This window comes from Saccopteryx bilineata, chromosome 6 (assembly GCF_036850765.1).
Source record: "Saccopteryx bilineata isolate mSacBil1 chromosome 6, mSacBil1_pri_phased_curated, whole genome shotgun sequence".
NCBI classification, from domain to species: Eukaryota; Metazoa; Chordata; class Mammalia; order Chiroptera; family Emballonuridae; genus Saccopteryx; species Saccopteryx bilineata.
In genome coordinates, this window is record NC_089495.1 from 210,411,951 (window position 1) to 210,423,796 (window position 11,846).

General features: G+C 68.0%; 1 protein-coding gene across 3 annotated transcripts in view; it reads left to right on the forward strand.

Annotated features, from left to right (window-relative positions):
- The window catches only part of COL20A1 (collagen type XX alpha 1 chain), a 30,824-nt gene extending 20,067 nt beyond the window's left edge, over positions 1–10,757 (forward strand). Inside the window, exons 20-37 of one of the 3 annotated variants that reach the window (XM_066236284.1) lie at positions 1,423–1,461; positions 2,236–2,374; positions 2,648–2,790; positions 2,979–3,088; positions 3,543–3,701; positions 3,809–3,886; positions 4,418–4,504; positions 5,008–5,061; positions 5,953–6,048; positions 6,124–6,177; positions 6,281–6,334; positions 6,601–6,654; positions 7,229–7,300; positions 7,853–7,888; positions 8,007–8,073; positions 8,249–8,395; positions 9,074–9,184; positions 10,568–10,757. In XM_066236284.1, the coding sequence (XP_066092381.1) occupies positions 1,423–1,461; positions 2,236–2,374; positions 2,648–2,790; positions 2,979–3,088; positions 3,543–3,701; positions 3,809–3,886; positions 4,418–4,504; positions 5,008–5,061; positions 5,953–6,048; positions 6,124–6,177; positions 6,281–6,334; positions 6,601–6,654; positions 7,229–7,300; positions 7,853–7,888; positions 8,007–8,073; positions 8,249–8,395; positions 9,074–9,184; positions 10,568–10,593 (1,526 nt within the window). In that variant the 3' untranslated portion in view covers positions 10,594–10,757. The remainder of the gene's footprint in view (positions 1–1,422; positions 1,462–2,235; positions 2,375–2,647; positions 2,791–2,978; positions 3,089–3,542; positions 3,702–3,808; positions 3,887–4,417; positions 4,505–5,007; positions 5,062–5,952; positions 6,049–6,123; positions 6,178–6,280; positions 6,335–6,600; positions 6,655–7,228; positions 7,301–7,852; positions 7,889–8,006; positions 8,074–8,248; positions 8,396–9,073; positions 9,185–10,567) is intronic. The other 2 variants (XM_066236287.1, XM_066236286.1) reach the window with 2 other exon arrangements.
- The last annotated feature ends 1,089 nt before the right edge of the window (positions 10,758–11,846 follow it).

Sequence of the window (11,846 nt, forward strand, 5' to 3'; positions counted from 1 at the left end):
AGCACCCTTCAGAGACTCAGAACCCGGGGAGCCCAGACCCAGCACCCTTCAGAGACTCAGAACCCGGGGAGCCCAGACCCAGCACCCTTCAGAGACTCAGAACCTGGGGAGCCCAGGCCCAGACCCAGCACCCTTCAGAGACTCAGAACCCGGGGAGCCCAGGCCCAGCACCCTTCAGAGGCTCAGAACCCGGGGAGCCCAGGCCCAGGCCCCCTTCAGAGGCTCAGAACCCGGGGAGCCCAGACCCAGCACCCTTCAGAGACTCAGAACCCGGGGAGCCCAGACCCAGCACCCTTCAGAGACTCAGAACCCGGGGAGCCCAGACCCAGCACCCTTCAGAGGCTCAGAACCCGGGGAGCCCAGACCCAGCACCCGTCAGAGACTCAGAACCCGGGGAGCCCAGGCCCAGGCCCCCTTCAGAGACTCAGAACCTGGGGAGCCCAGGCCCAGGCCCCCTTCAGAGGCTCAGAACCCGGGGAGCCCAGACCCAGCACCCTTCAGAGGCTCAGAACCCGGGGAGCCCAGACCCAGCACCCTTCAGAGACTCAGAACCCGGGGAGCCCAGACCCAGCACCCTTCAGAGACTCAGAACCCGGGGAGCCCAGGCCCAGGCCCCCTTCAGAGACTCAGAACCTGGGGAGCCCAGGCCCAGGCCCCCTTCAGAGGCTCAGAACCTGGGGAGCCCAGGCCCAGGCCCCCTTCAGAGACTCAGAACCCGGAGAGCCCAGGCCCATCACCCTTCAGAGACTCAGAACCCGGGGAGCCCAGGCCCAGCACCCTTCAGAGACTCAGAACCCGGGGAGCCCAGGCCCAGGCCCCCTTCAGAGACTCAGAACCCGGGGAGCCCAGGCCCAGGCCCCCTTCAGAGGCTCAGAACCCGGGGAGCCCAGGCCCAGCACCCTTCAGAGACTCAGAACCCGGGGAGCCCAGGCCCAGCACCCTTAAGAGACTCAGAACCCGGGGAGCCCAGGCCCAGCACCCTTCAGAGACTCAGAACCCGGGGAGCCCAGGCCCAGGCCCCCTTCAGAGACTCAGAACCCGGGGAGCCCAGACCCAGCACCCTTCAGAGACTCAGAACCCGGGGAGCCCAGGCCCAGCACCCTTCAGAGACTCAGAACCTGGGGAGCCCAGGCCCAGCACCCTTCAGAGACTCAGAACCCGGGGAGCCCAGACCCAGCACCCTTCAGAGACTCAGAACCCGGGGAGCCCTTGCGATGCCTGGATGCTGGATTCCGGGGGGGGGGAGTGAGACCACAGAGACGGCAGGACAGCACCCCTGTTCCTCCCCTGTCCCTGAGGCACGGGGACCTCAGCTCTGAGGACCTGCGGCCTCAGCCCATCTGCAGACGGAAGGGCAGGACCATTGCCCAGGAGGAGGCTGAGGCCCCCTCTCCTCTGACCCTGACTCCGGTCACCTCTCAGCAGCCTGCCCCGCCCTCCAGCCCAATGGCTCCCTCGCAGGTGGGTCCTGCCCGGTGACAGCTGCTCCCAGTTCCCACCTTCCCCTCCCCTCCTCTCCATGGGCATTGGGACAGGCAAGCTCCCCACCTTCACAGGGCGGGGGTGGGGTGGGGGGTTCAAGGTTGGCCAGTGCAAGGTCACTCGTGCAAGGTCACAGCTCGGATGTGGTGGCTCGGAGGCCCTGCATCCTGCACAGCCTCCTTGAGCCCCTGCGGACCACGTTCTGGGCGGGAGAGTGCCGCTGGAGTCACTGGGCTGACCTGTGGTCAGGCAGCGCTGCCCCGAGTGGGGCTGGTGGGCTGGTGTCGGCAGAATACCAGGAGGCCAGGCCGCCCTCGTCCCGCCTGTTGAGTCCCCCTGAGGTCTCCCGAGAGCGGGCAGCTGGAGGGGGTCACAGGTGCCCTGAGCGGGCTCAGCCAGGTGGTGGGGCAGCCGCCGTGTCAGTGACCACTGGGCACAGAGCAGACAGAGTCCGAGGCCGAGCTGTGAGCAGCGGAGGGGGCAGAGCAGTGCTTCCTGCATGTCCGTCTCCAGGGCAGGGCAGAGGGGAGGGGCGGGCAGGCCTGAGGCACAGGTGTGGCCAGCAGACCCTCCAAGACGCCTGGGCAGGGCCCTGGGCTCCCAAATCCCACCCCCTGAGGGCCCCAGGCTCCCCCCTCCACGCAGCTCCCACTCACCCTGTCCTGGCCTCTGCGTGTCCAGCCCTCCCCGTCCCTGTCCCTGTCCTCCCCTCCCCTCTCCGTCTGACCCCGTCGACCCCTGTGCCCACCCCAGGCTTTGACCTGATGGCAGCCTTTGGGCTGGTGGAGAAGGAGTACGCCTCCGTCCGCGGCGTGGCCATGGAGCCCTCCGCGTTCGGCCCCGCCAGGACCTTCACGCTCTTCAGGGACGCACAGCTGATCCGCCGGACCAGGTGGGTGGCAGAGGCTGTGATGGGGGCACTTCCTGGAGACACAGGCCGTGCTGGGACCCGCCATGTCTGGGCCTGGGGTGGGTGGGTGGGTAGAGGGCTGTGCCTCGCCCCGGAGCAGCGCTGGCAGGACCCCCAGCAATCCTGGGAGGGCGTTCCGCCCCTTACGCCCCATGTTTCCCGTGGGGAAGCCGAGGCAGGAGGTCTCGGCCCTGTGGACCCCCGCAGCGCCCCCCGCCCCCTCTCAGGCGCTCGGTGCCCACACTGTGCCCACAGCGACATCCACCCGGCCGCCCTCCCGCCGGAGCACACGGTGGTCTTCCTCCTGCGGCTCCTCCCCCAGACGCCCCGGGAGCCCTTTGCGCTGTGGCAGATGACGGCCGAGGACTTCCAGCCAGTCCTGGGGGTCCTGCTGGACGGTCAGTCGGGCCCAGGTTGCCCTTGAGGCCTCGCCAGCTGTCGGTCCTCGGCGAGACCCCTGCGGGCCGAGCGAGGGTGCCAAGGCTGCTGTGGGCAGTGGCCACCCTGGGGCCAGCCCCTTGTACCCTGGGTGGGGGGTGGGGCGAGCAGGGGCCTCACGTGCTCCTCGCTCTGCCCCCCCCCCCAGCCGGCAGGAAGTCCCTCACCTACTTCAGCCACGACCCCAGGGCGGCTTTGCAAGAGGTGACCTTTGACCTGCCCGAAGTGAAGCGGATCTTCTTTGGAAGCTTCCACAAGGTCCTGGAAGGTTCTGGAAGGACTGAAACCCACGTCTCTCCCACCCCTGCCCCTCAAGTTCTGGAACGGGCCCCCCCCCCCGGGCTATGCAGGACACGTCCCCGCCTCCCACAGCAGACTGCCCGTCACCATGGCCCTCCCCAGAGTGCTAGAACTTTCCTTGAGAGTTCCCTCGGTCCGGTCGGCCGCATCCCTGCCCCGGTGGTTCCCTCTGCCTCAAACGCCTGAGTTAACTTGGGTTGAAGAACAGCATCCCAGCCCTTCTCTCTGGTCCTGCAAGTCCGGGGAGGGGCCTGCCTACATGCATTCGGTCCAGTTCACCCAGGGGAAACTGAGGCCCAGCGAGGCGGTGGAGTCCCTGAGACTGGGGGCAGGGCCGGGGCTCCAGGGATGGGCACTTGTCCCCCACCCTGCCCGGCCGGGGCTGCGGAGGAACCTCTGTGGCCTCTCGCAGGTGCACATGGCCGTGGGCCGCTCCAGGGTCCGGCTCTACGTGGACTGCAGGAAGGTGGCCGAGAGGCCCACTGGTGAGGCGGGCAGCCCGCCTGCCACCGGCTTCGTCACACTGGGGCGGCTGGCCAAGACCCGGGGCCCCCGGAGCAGCTCAGCCGCGGTGAGCCCTGGCTTCCTCCTGCCTGGCCGGTCGGGGGGCCGGCGGACCCCCAGCCCCTCTGGCTCCGGGCCACGCCTGGCCAACTGCCCTCCCGCCCTGACTTGCAGCTCCAGCTCCAGGTGCTGCAGATCGTGTGCAGCGACACCTGGGCGGAGGAGGACAGGTGCTGCGAGCTCCCTGCCTCGGTAGGTGCGGAGTCCGGGGGGGCAGGGGGGTGGGGGTGGACAGGCCATCCAGGTCATCACGGTGCTGCGAGCTCCCTGCCTCGGTAGGTGCGGAGTTCGGGGGGGCAGGGGGGTGGGGGTGGACAGGCCGTCCAGGTCATCACGGTGCCGGGAGCAATCCGGGAAGGCTTCCTGAAGGAGGGGGCCTCTGGGCAGCGTCTTTGGAGGCCCTGAGGACAAGGCAGTTTAAAGCAGGCCGGGAAGGTCCCAGCTGCAGGGTGGTTGCAGCCAAGCACTTGAGAGCTACTCCCCTTTCCTGTGACTCCCCCTGGGGACCCACTGGGCTTGGCCGTGCTGGTGGGCCTGCTGGGTAGAGAGAGAGGGTGTCCTGCCCCAGGTCCTGTGCTGGGCAGCCTGGGGTGGGCCCACAGGACACAGTCCCCACTCCTCACCCTCAGCCTCCCAGGTGCATGTCTGCAGGTTCCCTGGGTTCTGGGGTCAGACAGGAGCCCGGGAGGTGGTCCCCTGAACGACAGGCCTCCTTTGTTCCAGAAGGAAGGGGAGACCTGTCCAGCCTTTCCTTCTGCCTGCACCTGCTCCTTGCAGAACCCTGGGCCCCCGGGACCCCAAGGACCTCCGGTGAGCCCAGCAGCCCCTCCCTGGCCACATCTTGCTCCCATGCCCACAGACAGGAGCCTGGCCAGCAGTTGTCCCCAGGCCTGGCACACACAGGATGCACTTCACGTGTCTTCCTGCTGCCAGTCAACCCCCAGCCCCCAGGACCCCTCCCGGCAAGCCCCTTCCCTCCCCACGCCAACCCCCCATCTTCTGGTGAGGGCCCAACATGTTCCATCTTTCCCTGTTTGGGTGGGGGTCCAGGACCGTAGGCCTGCAGCTCAGTTGTGACCCCAACTGCGGGACAGGTCCAGCCCTCTACCACCCCCGGGAGAGGCTGCAGGGTGCACTGTGGCGGGCACGTCTGTGAGCACCTGCTCTGTGCGCGGTGGCACACACCTCACAGCAGCTGCGGGAGGGGACCCTCGCCCGGGGGCCCCTTCCCCTTCTCCACCTGAAGGTGGGGACTGGAGTCCAGGGCACTTCTGGGGGCCACAATGGGTTCGGTCCTGCTTGTGCCCCTGCAGGGTCTCCCCGGCAGGAATGGAGCCCCAGGACAACAGGGCTTCCCAGGACCCCGGGTAAGCTGTGGGGAGTCCCGGTGGGAGCTCGACCCGGCCTTCCTGGGGGGGGGCCCCAAGCACATTCACAGGAGTGCAGGAGTGGGTCCTGCGTGGGCCAACCCCAGGCAGAGGGGGCCCCCCAAGCAGGAGCAGGGGGCCCTCCCAGGAGGGGCCAGCTCCCCACTGCACACCCCGCGAATGTCCTAGACTGTCTTGGCGACATGACAGGTGACGAGGGGCGTCCCTGACCAGCAGCGGCAGCACCTGGGAGCCTTGTTGGGACTTCCTTGTTGGACAGACGTCCTTCGGCCCCTCTCCCCTGGGTCACTTTTCCTCCTGGGAGGCTCTGTGCTGCTCCCCTGTGACCCCAACTGTGGGACAGGGCCAGCCCTCTGCCACCCCCGGGAGAGGCTCCAGGCTGCCACGTTCAGGTTCTCACAGGCGGCCCCTCCGCCTCTTGGCTCAGGTCAAGCGTAGATTTCTGCATTCACGTCCATGGAAGAGAATTTTTTTTTTTAATGGAGTTTGGTGCATTAACATGCTGAATCCACAAAAATGACCTGAAAAGCATTTTCCCCTGCAGCCTCCGTTTGCATAGGGCTGGTGTGGTCTGTCCCTCAGAGGAGCGGGCTTCTGTGGCCGGGAGGTGACCTGGGGGTGGGGGTCTTCTTGCTGCTCAGCTCTGTGACCTGGAGAAGCGGCCTCAGGCCCAGGTTCTGGCGAGGGAGCTAGGTTGAGGCGGGATGCCTCCCAGGGGTGGCCGTGGTGGTCAAGACGGTCTGTGGACCTGGGTCTAGATACCACGGGCTGGCCAGAGGCCCCGGGGGGCCGCCGAGGACAGGATCGGGGGTGGGCTTGCGGAAGCCGCCCCTGCCCTCTCAGCCCTCCCCTGCCTGCCTGTGTCTGCAGGGAGAGCCCGGGCCGCCTGGACAGACTGGACCTGAGGGTCCTGGAGGTCAGCAGGGGTCACCAGGGACCCAGGGCCGCACTGTCCAGGGACCTGTGGTAGGTGTTGCTGCTATCCCCGCCCCCGCCCTCCGCCCCGGGACCCTTGTTGCTCAGTCTAGATTTCTTCTCCAGGGTCCACCAGGGGTCAAAGGCGAAAAGGGGGACCATGGACTCCCCGGCCTGCAGGTAGTGGACGGGAGGGTCTCGGGGACGGGGCCTCCTCCTCCTCCTCCTCCTCCTCTGGGTCAGACTCGGCCCCAGCCCGGCCAGCATCTCTGCTCTCTTCCAGGGTTATCCCGGCCACCAGGGTGTCCCCGGCAAGGTTGGCCTCCAGGGTCCAAAGGTGGGGAGAAGCCCGCTGGGGAGGCTGTGGGATGGGATCCCCTCTGCCCCCGCCCCCGCCCACCCGTCCTGCCCCCCACACGCGGCCTGGCTGGGGGAGGGCAATGTCAGCCCATCCAGGGTGGGGGGCAGGCCCTGAGCGTGGCTGGGCTCAACTGACCTCTGAGGGGGCACAGGCGCGTACCCCCCTCACAGGTGTGGGCCGCTGTAGGAGGGCTGTGTAGGGGTCTGAGCCCCTGTCCCAGCCCACCCTTCCTTTGCCCTCAGGGAATGAGAGGCCTGGAGGGCACGGCGGGCCTGCCCGGACCCCCTGGACCCAGGGTAGGCACCGTCTGCCCCCTGAGTGCCCAGCCCTGCCCATCTCCTCTCCCCATCCCCTGAAGTGCTTTGGGCTGCACTGAGCACGATCACCCCTACGAGGTGACCTGGGAGTCCTCACCCTCAGGGGTGGCCCCTTCCCGGACCCCGCTGGGCATGTGATGTCCTGTGTCCCTGGAGCATGGTGGTGGCTGCCGGGCGAGGGGCTTTCTCACCCGCACTGGGTGGCGTGGTGATGAAATACAGCAACCACGGAGCCCCGGTCACGCCTGCTCCCAGCCCCACACGGAGGGAGGCGCCTGGCTGTGGATGTGGCCTGGCCCCTTCTTCCTGCCCGCTGAGCTCGGTGCCTGGGAGCCCCTCTGAGGGAGGGTCCTGGGCTGGGGGTCAGGGAGACGGAGCTGCCCTCCGAGGTGGGCGTGAGGCGCAGCCTGTGGGAGGAATGGGCTTGCCGAGCTGGGGACAGACCGCGGGGTCTAGTCCTGGGCCAGGACAGCAGGGCCAGGGCTGGAGGGAGGAGGGGCCAGGCTCGGGGGCGGGGGATCTGCAGTCCAGCCAGACCTCTGTGTCTCTGCAGGGCTTCCAGGGCATGGCGGGGGCCAGGGGCAGCAGCGGGGAGCGAGGGCCTCCAGGGGCCGTGGGACCCACAGTAAGTCCTCCCTGCACCCTGACAGCCCAACAGACAGCGGAAGGGGGGGGGCACAAGCGTGCACAGTCTCCCCACTGTGGGTGCCCGGGCGTCCCGAGGCCTGAGCACGCAGAGCAAGGGCTTGGGGTTCGTCCACAGCAGGGAGAGCGAGCTGCTCTTCCAGGCCCAGGACTGACAGGCGGGGCAGGCCAGGGACGATGGGCAGGCCAGGGGCGATGGGGAGGGACAGGGCTGCAGCCGGTTCCTGAGAGCCTGGTAAGTGGGGCAGAGACAGGGAGGCAATCTGGGCGGGCCTCCTAGGGGAGGTGTCCCAGCAGCAGGGACCGTCCCCATCCGAGACACAGGTACTTTGCTCACTGGGGACTCATGCCTCCAACCCTCTGAGGATCAGAAATTGTGTCCCCCATGGGGACCTGGATGCCTGGTCGCCCCCAGAAGGACAGACCCCCCAGGCTGGGAGGCAGTCAAGGCTGTAGAGTCAGGAGGTGTGGGAGTATCTGGGCTCCGTCCTGCCACAGGCTGACTCCCCGCCCTCCTTTTCCTCCGGCTCAGGGGCTGCCCGGGCCCAAGGGGGAGCGAGGAGAGAAGGTGAGTGGGTCAGTGGAGGGCGGGCACTTCCTGGGGGCGTGAAGACAGCCTGCCCCCACCCCACCCCAGCCCAGCCAGGCAGCCTGCTCACGGCACTGTGGCCCGTCTCCCCGCACAGGGCGAGCCCCAGTCCTTGGCCACCATCTACCAGCTCGTGAGCCAGGCCTGCGAGTCCGCCATCCAGAGTGAGTGGCCAGGCCTCCCCGCGAGGACCCCAAGCCTGCAGAGCCCGCATGCCGGTCAGGCTGGACAGAGCCCCACGCCGGGTCTTAGCAAACCCACGTCAGGACCCCGGAGCCCTGGGGAGGGAAGGGAGGCTCCTCTCCATCCTTGCTGCCCCCTGATCTGTTCCCTCCACAGCACACGTGCTGAAGTTTGATTCCTTCCTCCACGAGAGCACCAGGCCCCCCATGCCCATCTTGGAGGTCCCTGGACCCCCGATCACACGCAGTGAGGCCTGGCTCCCCGGAGAAGGGGCGCATGGTGGCCCCCACCCCGAAGACAGAGGTACTGACTCCCTTGGGGAGGGGTGTGGGGGGAATCCTGCCCACCCACTGTCCTGGGGCTGGCCTCTGTGTGGCTGTGTGGGGGGTGAGGGAGACAGGGCAGACTGGGGGTCTGCCTGGCCGCCTGGGTCCTCAAAGGGGCCTTCCCTCCATCATCCGGGACGCCTGAGCTCAGGGCCTCGCTGCCCCTCGGTCCCCGCTCTCCCATCTCGGCCACACCCTCGTCCCACCTCCTCGCCTCAGACGGACCCACAGGACGCTCGGTCCACCTGACTGGGGCTGCAGAGCCTGTGACGGCCCAGATGCCGAGATGGACGGAGGGGCTGATGCGCGGAGACAGAGCTGGCAGCCTCCATGGGGGAAAGGAGAGTGGGGGGGGGGGACGGAACACCACTGCACCAGGGTGGGGGAGGGGCCCAGCCTGCGGGAACCCCCACTCGCCACAGCCCAGACGTGACTCTGGGCCCAGCATCCCGCTTTGCTGGCCGGCGCTGTTGTGAAGACCCCGCCTCACCCTAAACCTGTCACCGAGCCCACACTCCGTGCCTGTGTGGGGCTCAGGGGGACCGGTCCCCGAGCTTTCAGCCTCTGCCTGGGACAGAGCAGGGTCCCGAGAGAAAGTGTTGCCACCTGCTGCCCTCGGCCCTATCTCACCCCACCCCCACCCCCGCCCTCTCAGGTGAGCCTGGAGCCCTCGCTCAGACCCAGACCCAGACCCGGAGCGCCCAGACAGGCAGCCCCCGGCCACGGCCGCAGGGGAATGAGATTTCCGGACACCCAGGAGGAGCAGGTGAGTCTGGCCCCGGGGGAGGGGGCAGTGGGGGTGTGCAGGGGCCTCAGAGGAGCCCAGGGGGGCTCTGGGTGTGGGAACCTGCCCAGCGGGGGTGCAGGGGAGCCTGGCCAGGGGTCAGCATGCAGGGAAGCTGGCCAGGGGTCAGCATGCAGGGGAGCTGGCCAGGGGTCAGCGTGCAGGGAGAGCGGGGGAGGGGTCGGCACGCAGGGAGAGCGGAGGAGGGGTCGGCGCGCAGGGAGAGCGGAGGAGGGGTCAGCGTGCAGGGAGAGCGGAGGAGGGGTCAGCATGCAGGGAGAGCGGAGGAGGGGTCGGCGCGCAGGGAGAGCGGAGGAGGGGTCGGCGCGCAGGGAGAGTGGAGGAGGGGTCAGTATGCAGGGAGAGTGGAGGAGGGGTCAGTATGCAGGGAGAGCGGAGAAGGGGTCAGCATGCAGGGAGAGTGGGGGAGGGGTCAGCGTGCAGGGAGAAGGGGTCAGCATGCAGGGAGAGCGGAGGAGGGGTCAGCGCGCAGGGAGAGCGGAGGAGGGGTCAGCATGCAGGGAGAGCGGAGGAGGGGTCAGCATGCAGGGAGAGCGGAGAAGGGGTCAGCATGCAGGGAGAGCGGGGGAGGGGTCAGCGTGCAGGGAGAAGGGGTCAGCATGCAGGGAGAGCGGAGGAGGGGTCAGCGCGCAGGGAGAGCGGAGGAGGGGTCGGCATGCAGGGAGAGCGGAGGAGGGGTCAGCGTGCAGGGGAGCCTGGCTAGGGGTCAGCGTGCAGGGAGAGCGGAGGAGGGGTCGGCGCGCAGGGAGAGTGGAGGAGGGGTCAGTATGCAGGGAGAGTGGAGGAGGGGTCAGTATGCAGGGAGAGCGGAGGAGGGGTTGGCGCGCAGGGAGAGCGGAGGAGGGGTCGGCGCGCAGGGAGAGTGGAGGAGGGGTCAGCGCGCAGGGAGAGTGGAGGAGGGGTCAGCATGCAGGGAGAGCGGAGGAGGGGTCGGCGCGCAGGGAGAGCGGAGGAGGGGTCGGCGTGCAGGGAGAGCGGGGGAGGGGTCAGCGTGCAGGGAGAAGGGGTCAGCATGCAGGGAGAGCGGAGGAGGGGTCAGCGCGCAGGGAGAGCGGAGGAGGGGTCGGCATGCAGGGAGAGCGGAGGAGGGGTCAGCATGCAGGGGAGCCTGGCTAGGGGTCAGCGTGCAGGGAGAGCAGAGAAGGGGTTGGCACGCAGGGAGGGCGGAGGAGGGGTGCACCAGGGACGGAAGATGCCTGGGTCAGGTGGGCGTGGACAGGGTGTGGGAGCATCACCCGCGGGGCTGGTTCTTGCCCAGAGTTCACGGCCCAGCTGGACTCACTGGGCAGTGGGGGTGGGTGGGCTGACCATGTCCCCAGAACTGCCCGTCTTCTCTCTGGCCAGGACGTTCCCCGTGCTGCCTCGAGTGACCTGCACCTCCTCCCTGGAGTCTCGGACACCGCGATGGGCCATGCGGAGGAGCTGAGGGCCTGGGGTGGTGGGAGCCGGAGGTGGAAGGAGGTGGGCAGCCTGGCTGGGCGGGACCCCCTCCTTTGTACCATTCCCAGAGTCACATAAACCCACAGCTCGGCAAGGGAGACGGCTGCTCATTGTGAGGAGGGGTGCGGCGTGTGCGCCCCTGTAGAGTGGGATTGCGACCCCCCGTCACTGATGGGAGCCACCCCAAGGACCCCCTCCAGCCCCACAGTCCCCTGCTGCCCTCCACCCCTCAAGGCCACTGCAGTCCCCGCACCTCAGGGCTCAGCTCTCGCCCAGGCTAGGGATCCTCAGCCTCAGCCCCTCCTCACACCAGGTCACCTGGGTGGGGGTGGGCTCTGGGAACCGTGCCCAAGCCCACCCACAGATGCTTGTGTGACCACCAGGTCCAGCCTGGGCGTGAGCCTCTGGGTGGCCTCAGCCCCCCCACCCCAGCAGTCTCCCCCGGCCAGCCCGTCCACCCTGGAAACTTTGTCAGCTGTGGGCGCCTCTGGTCAGTTCAACACTGAGTAGCTTTCTTTCTTTTCTTTTTTTTTTTTTTTTTTTTTTTTGTATTTTTCTGAAGCTGGAAACGGGGAGAGACAGTCAGACAGACTCCCGCATGCGCCCGACCGGGATCCACCCGGCACGCCCACCGGGGGCGACGCTCTGCCCCTCCGGGGCGTCGCTCTGTCGCGACCAGAGCCACTTTAGCGCCTGGGGCAGAGGCCATGGAGCCATCCCCAGCGCCCGGGCCATCTTTGCTCCAATGGAGCCTCAGCTGCGTGAGAGAAAGAGAGAGACAGAGAGGAAGGAGAGGGGGAGGGGTGGAGAAGCAGATGGGCGCCTCTCCTGTGTGCCCTGGCCGGGAATCGAACCCGGGACTTCTGCACACCAGGCCGATGCTCTACCACTGAGCCAACCGGCCAAGGCCCGAGTAGCTTTCTAAACACCGGGAAGACTTGGGGACGGGGGTCCTTGACAGGCAGTGCCCAGGAGGGCTCCCGTGGAGACAGGTGAACATAGAGAGGAAGAAGGGGGGGGAGGTGGCCAGAGGGACAGCAGGTGCGTGGCTTGTGAGAGGCCTGAGGCACAACCCGGACACGGCAGGGAGGCCGAGCCCAAGGCTGGGAGAGGGGTCAGCACTGGACCTCAGACGGCACGGTAGAAGGGGTCTGGAGTCTGTCCTAAGAGCAACTGGACGTCA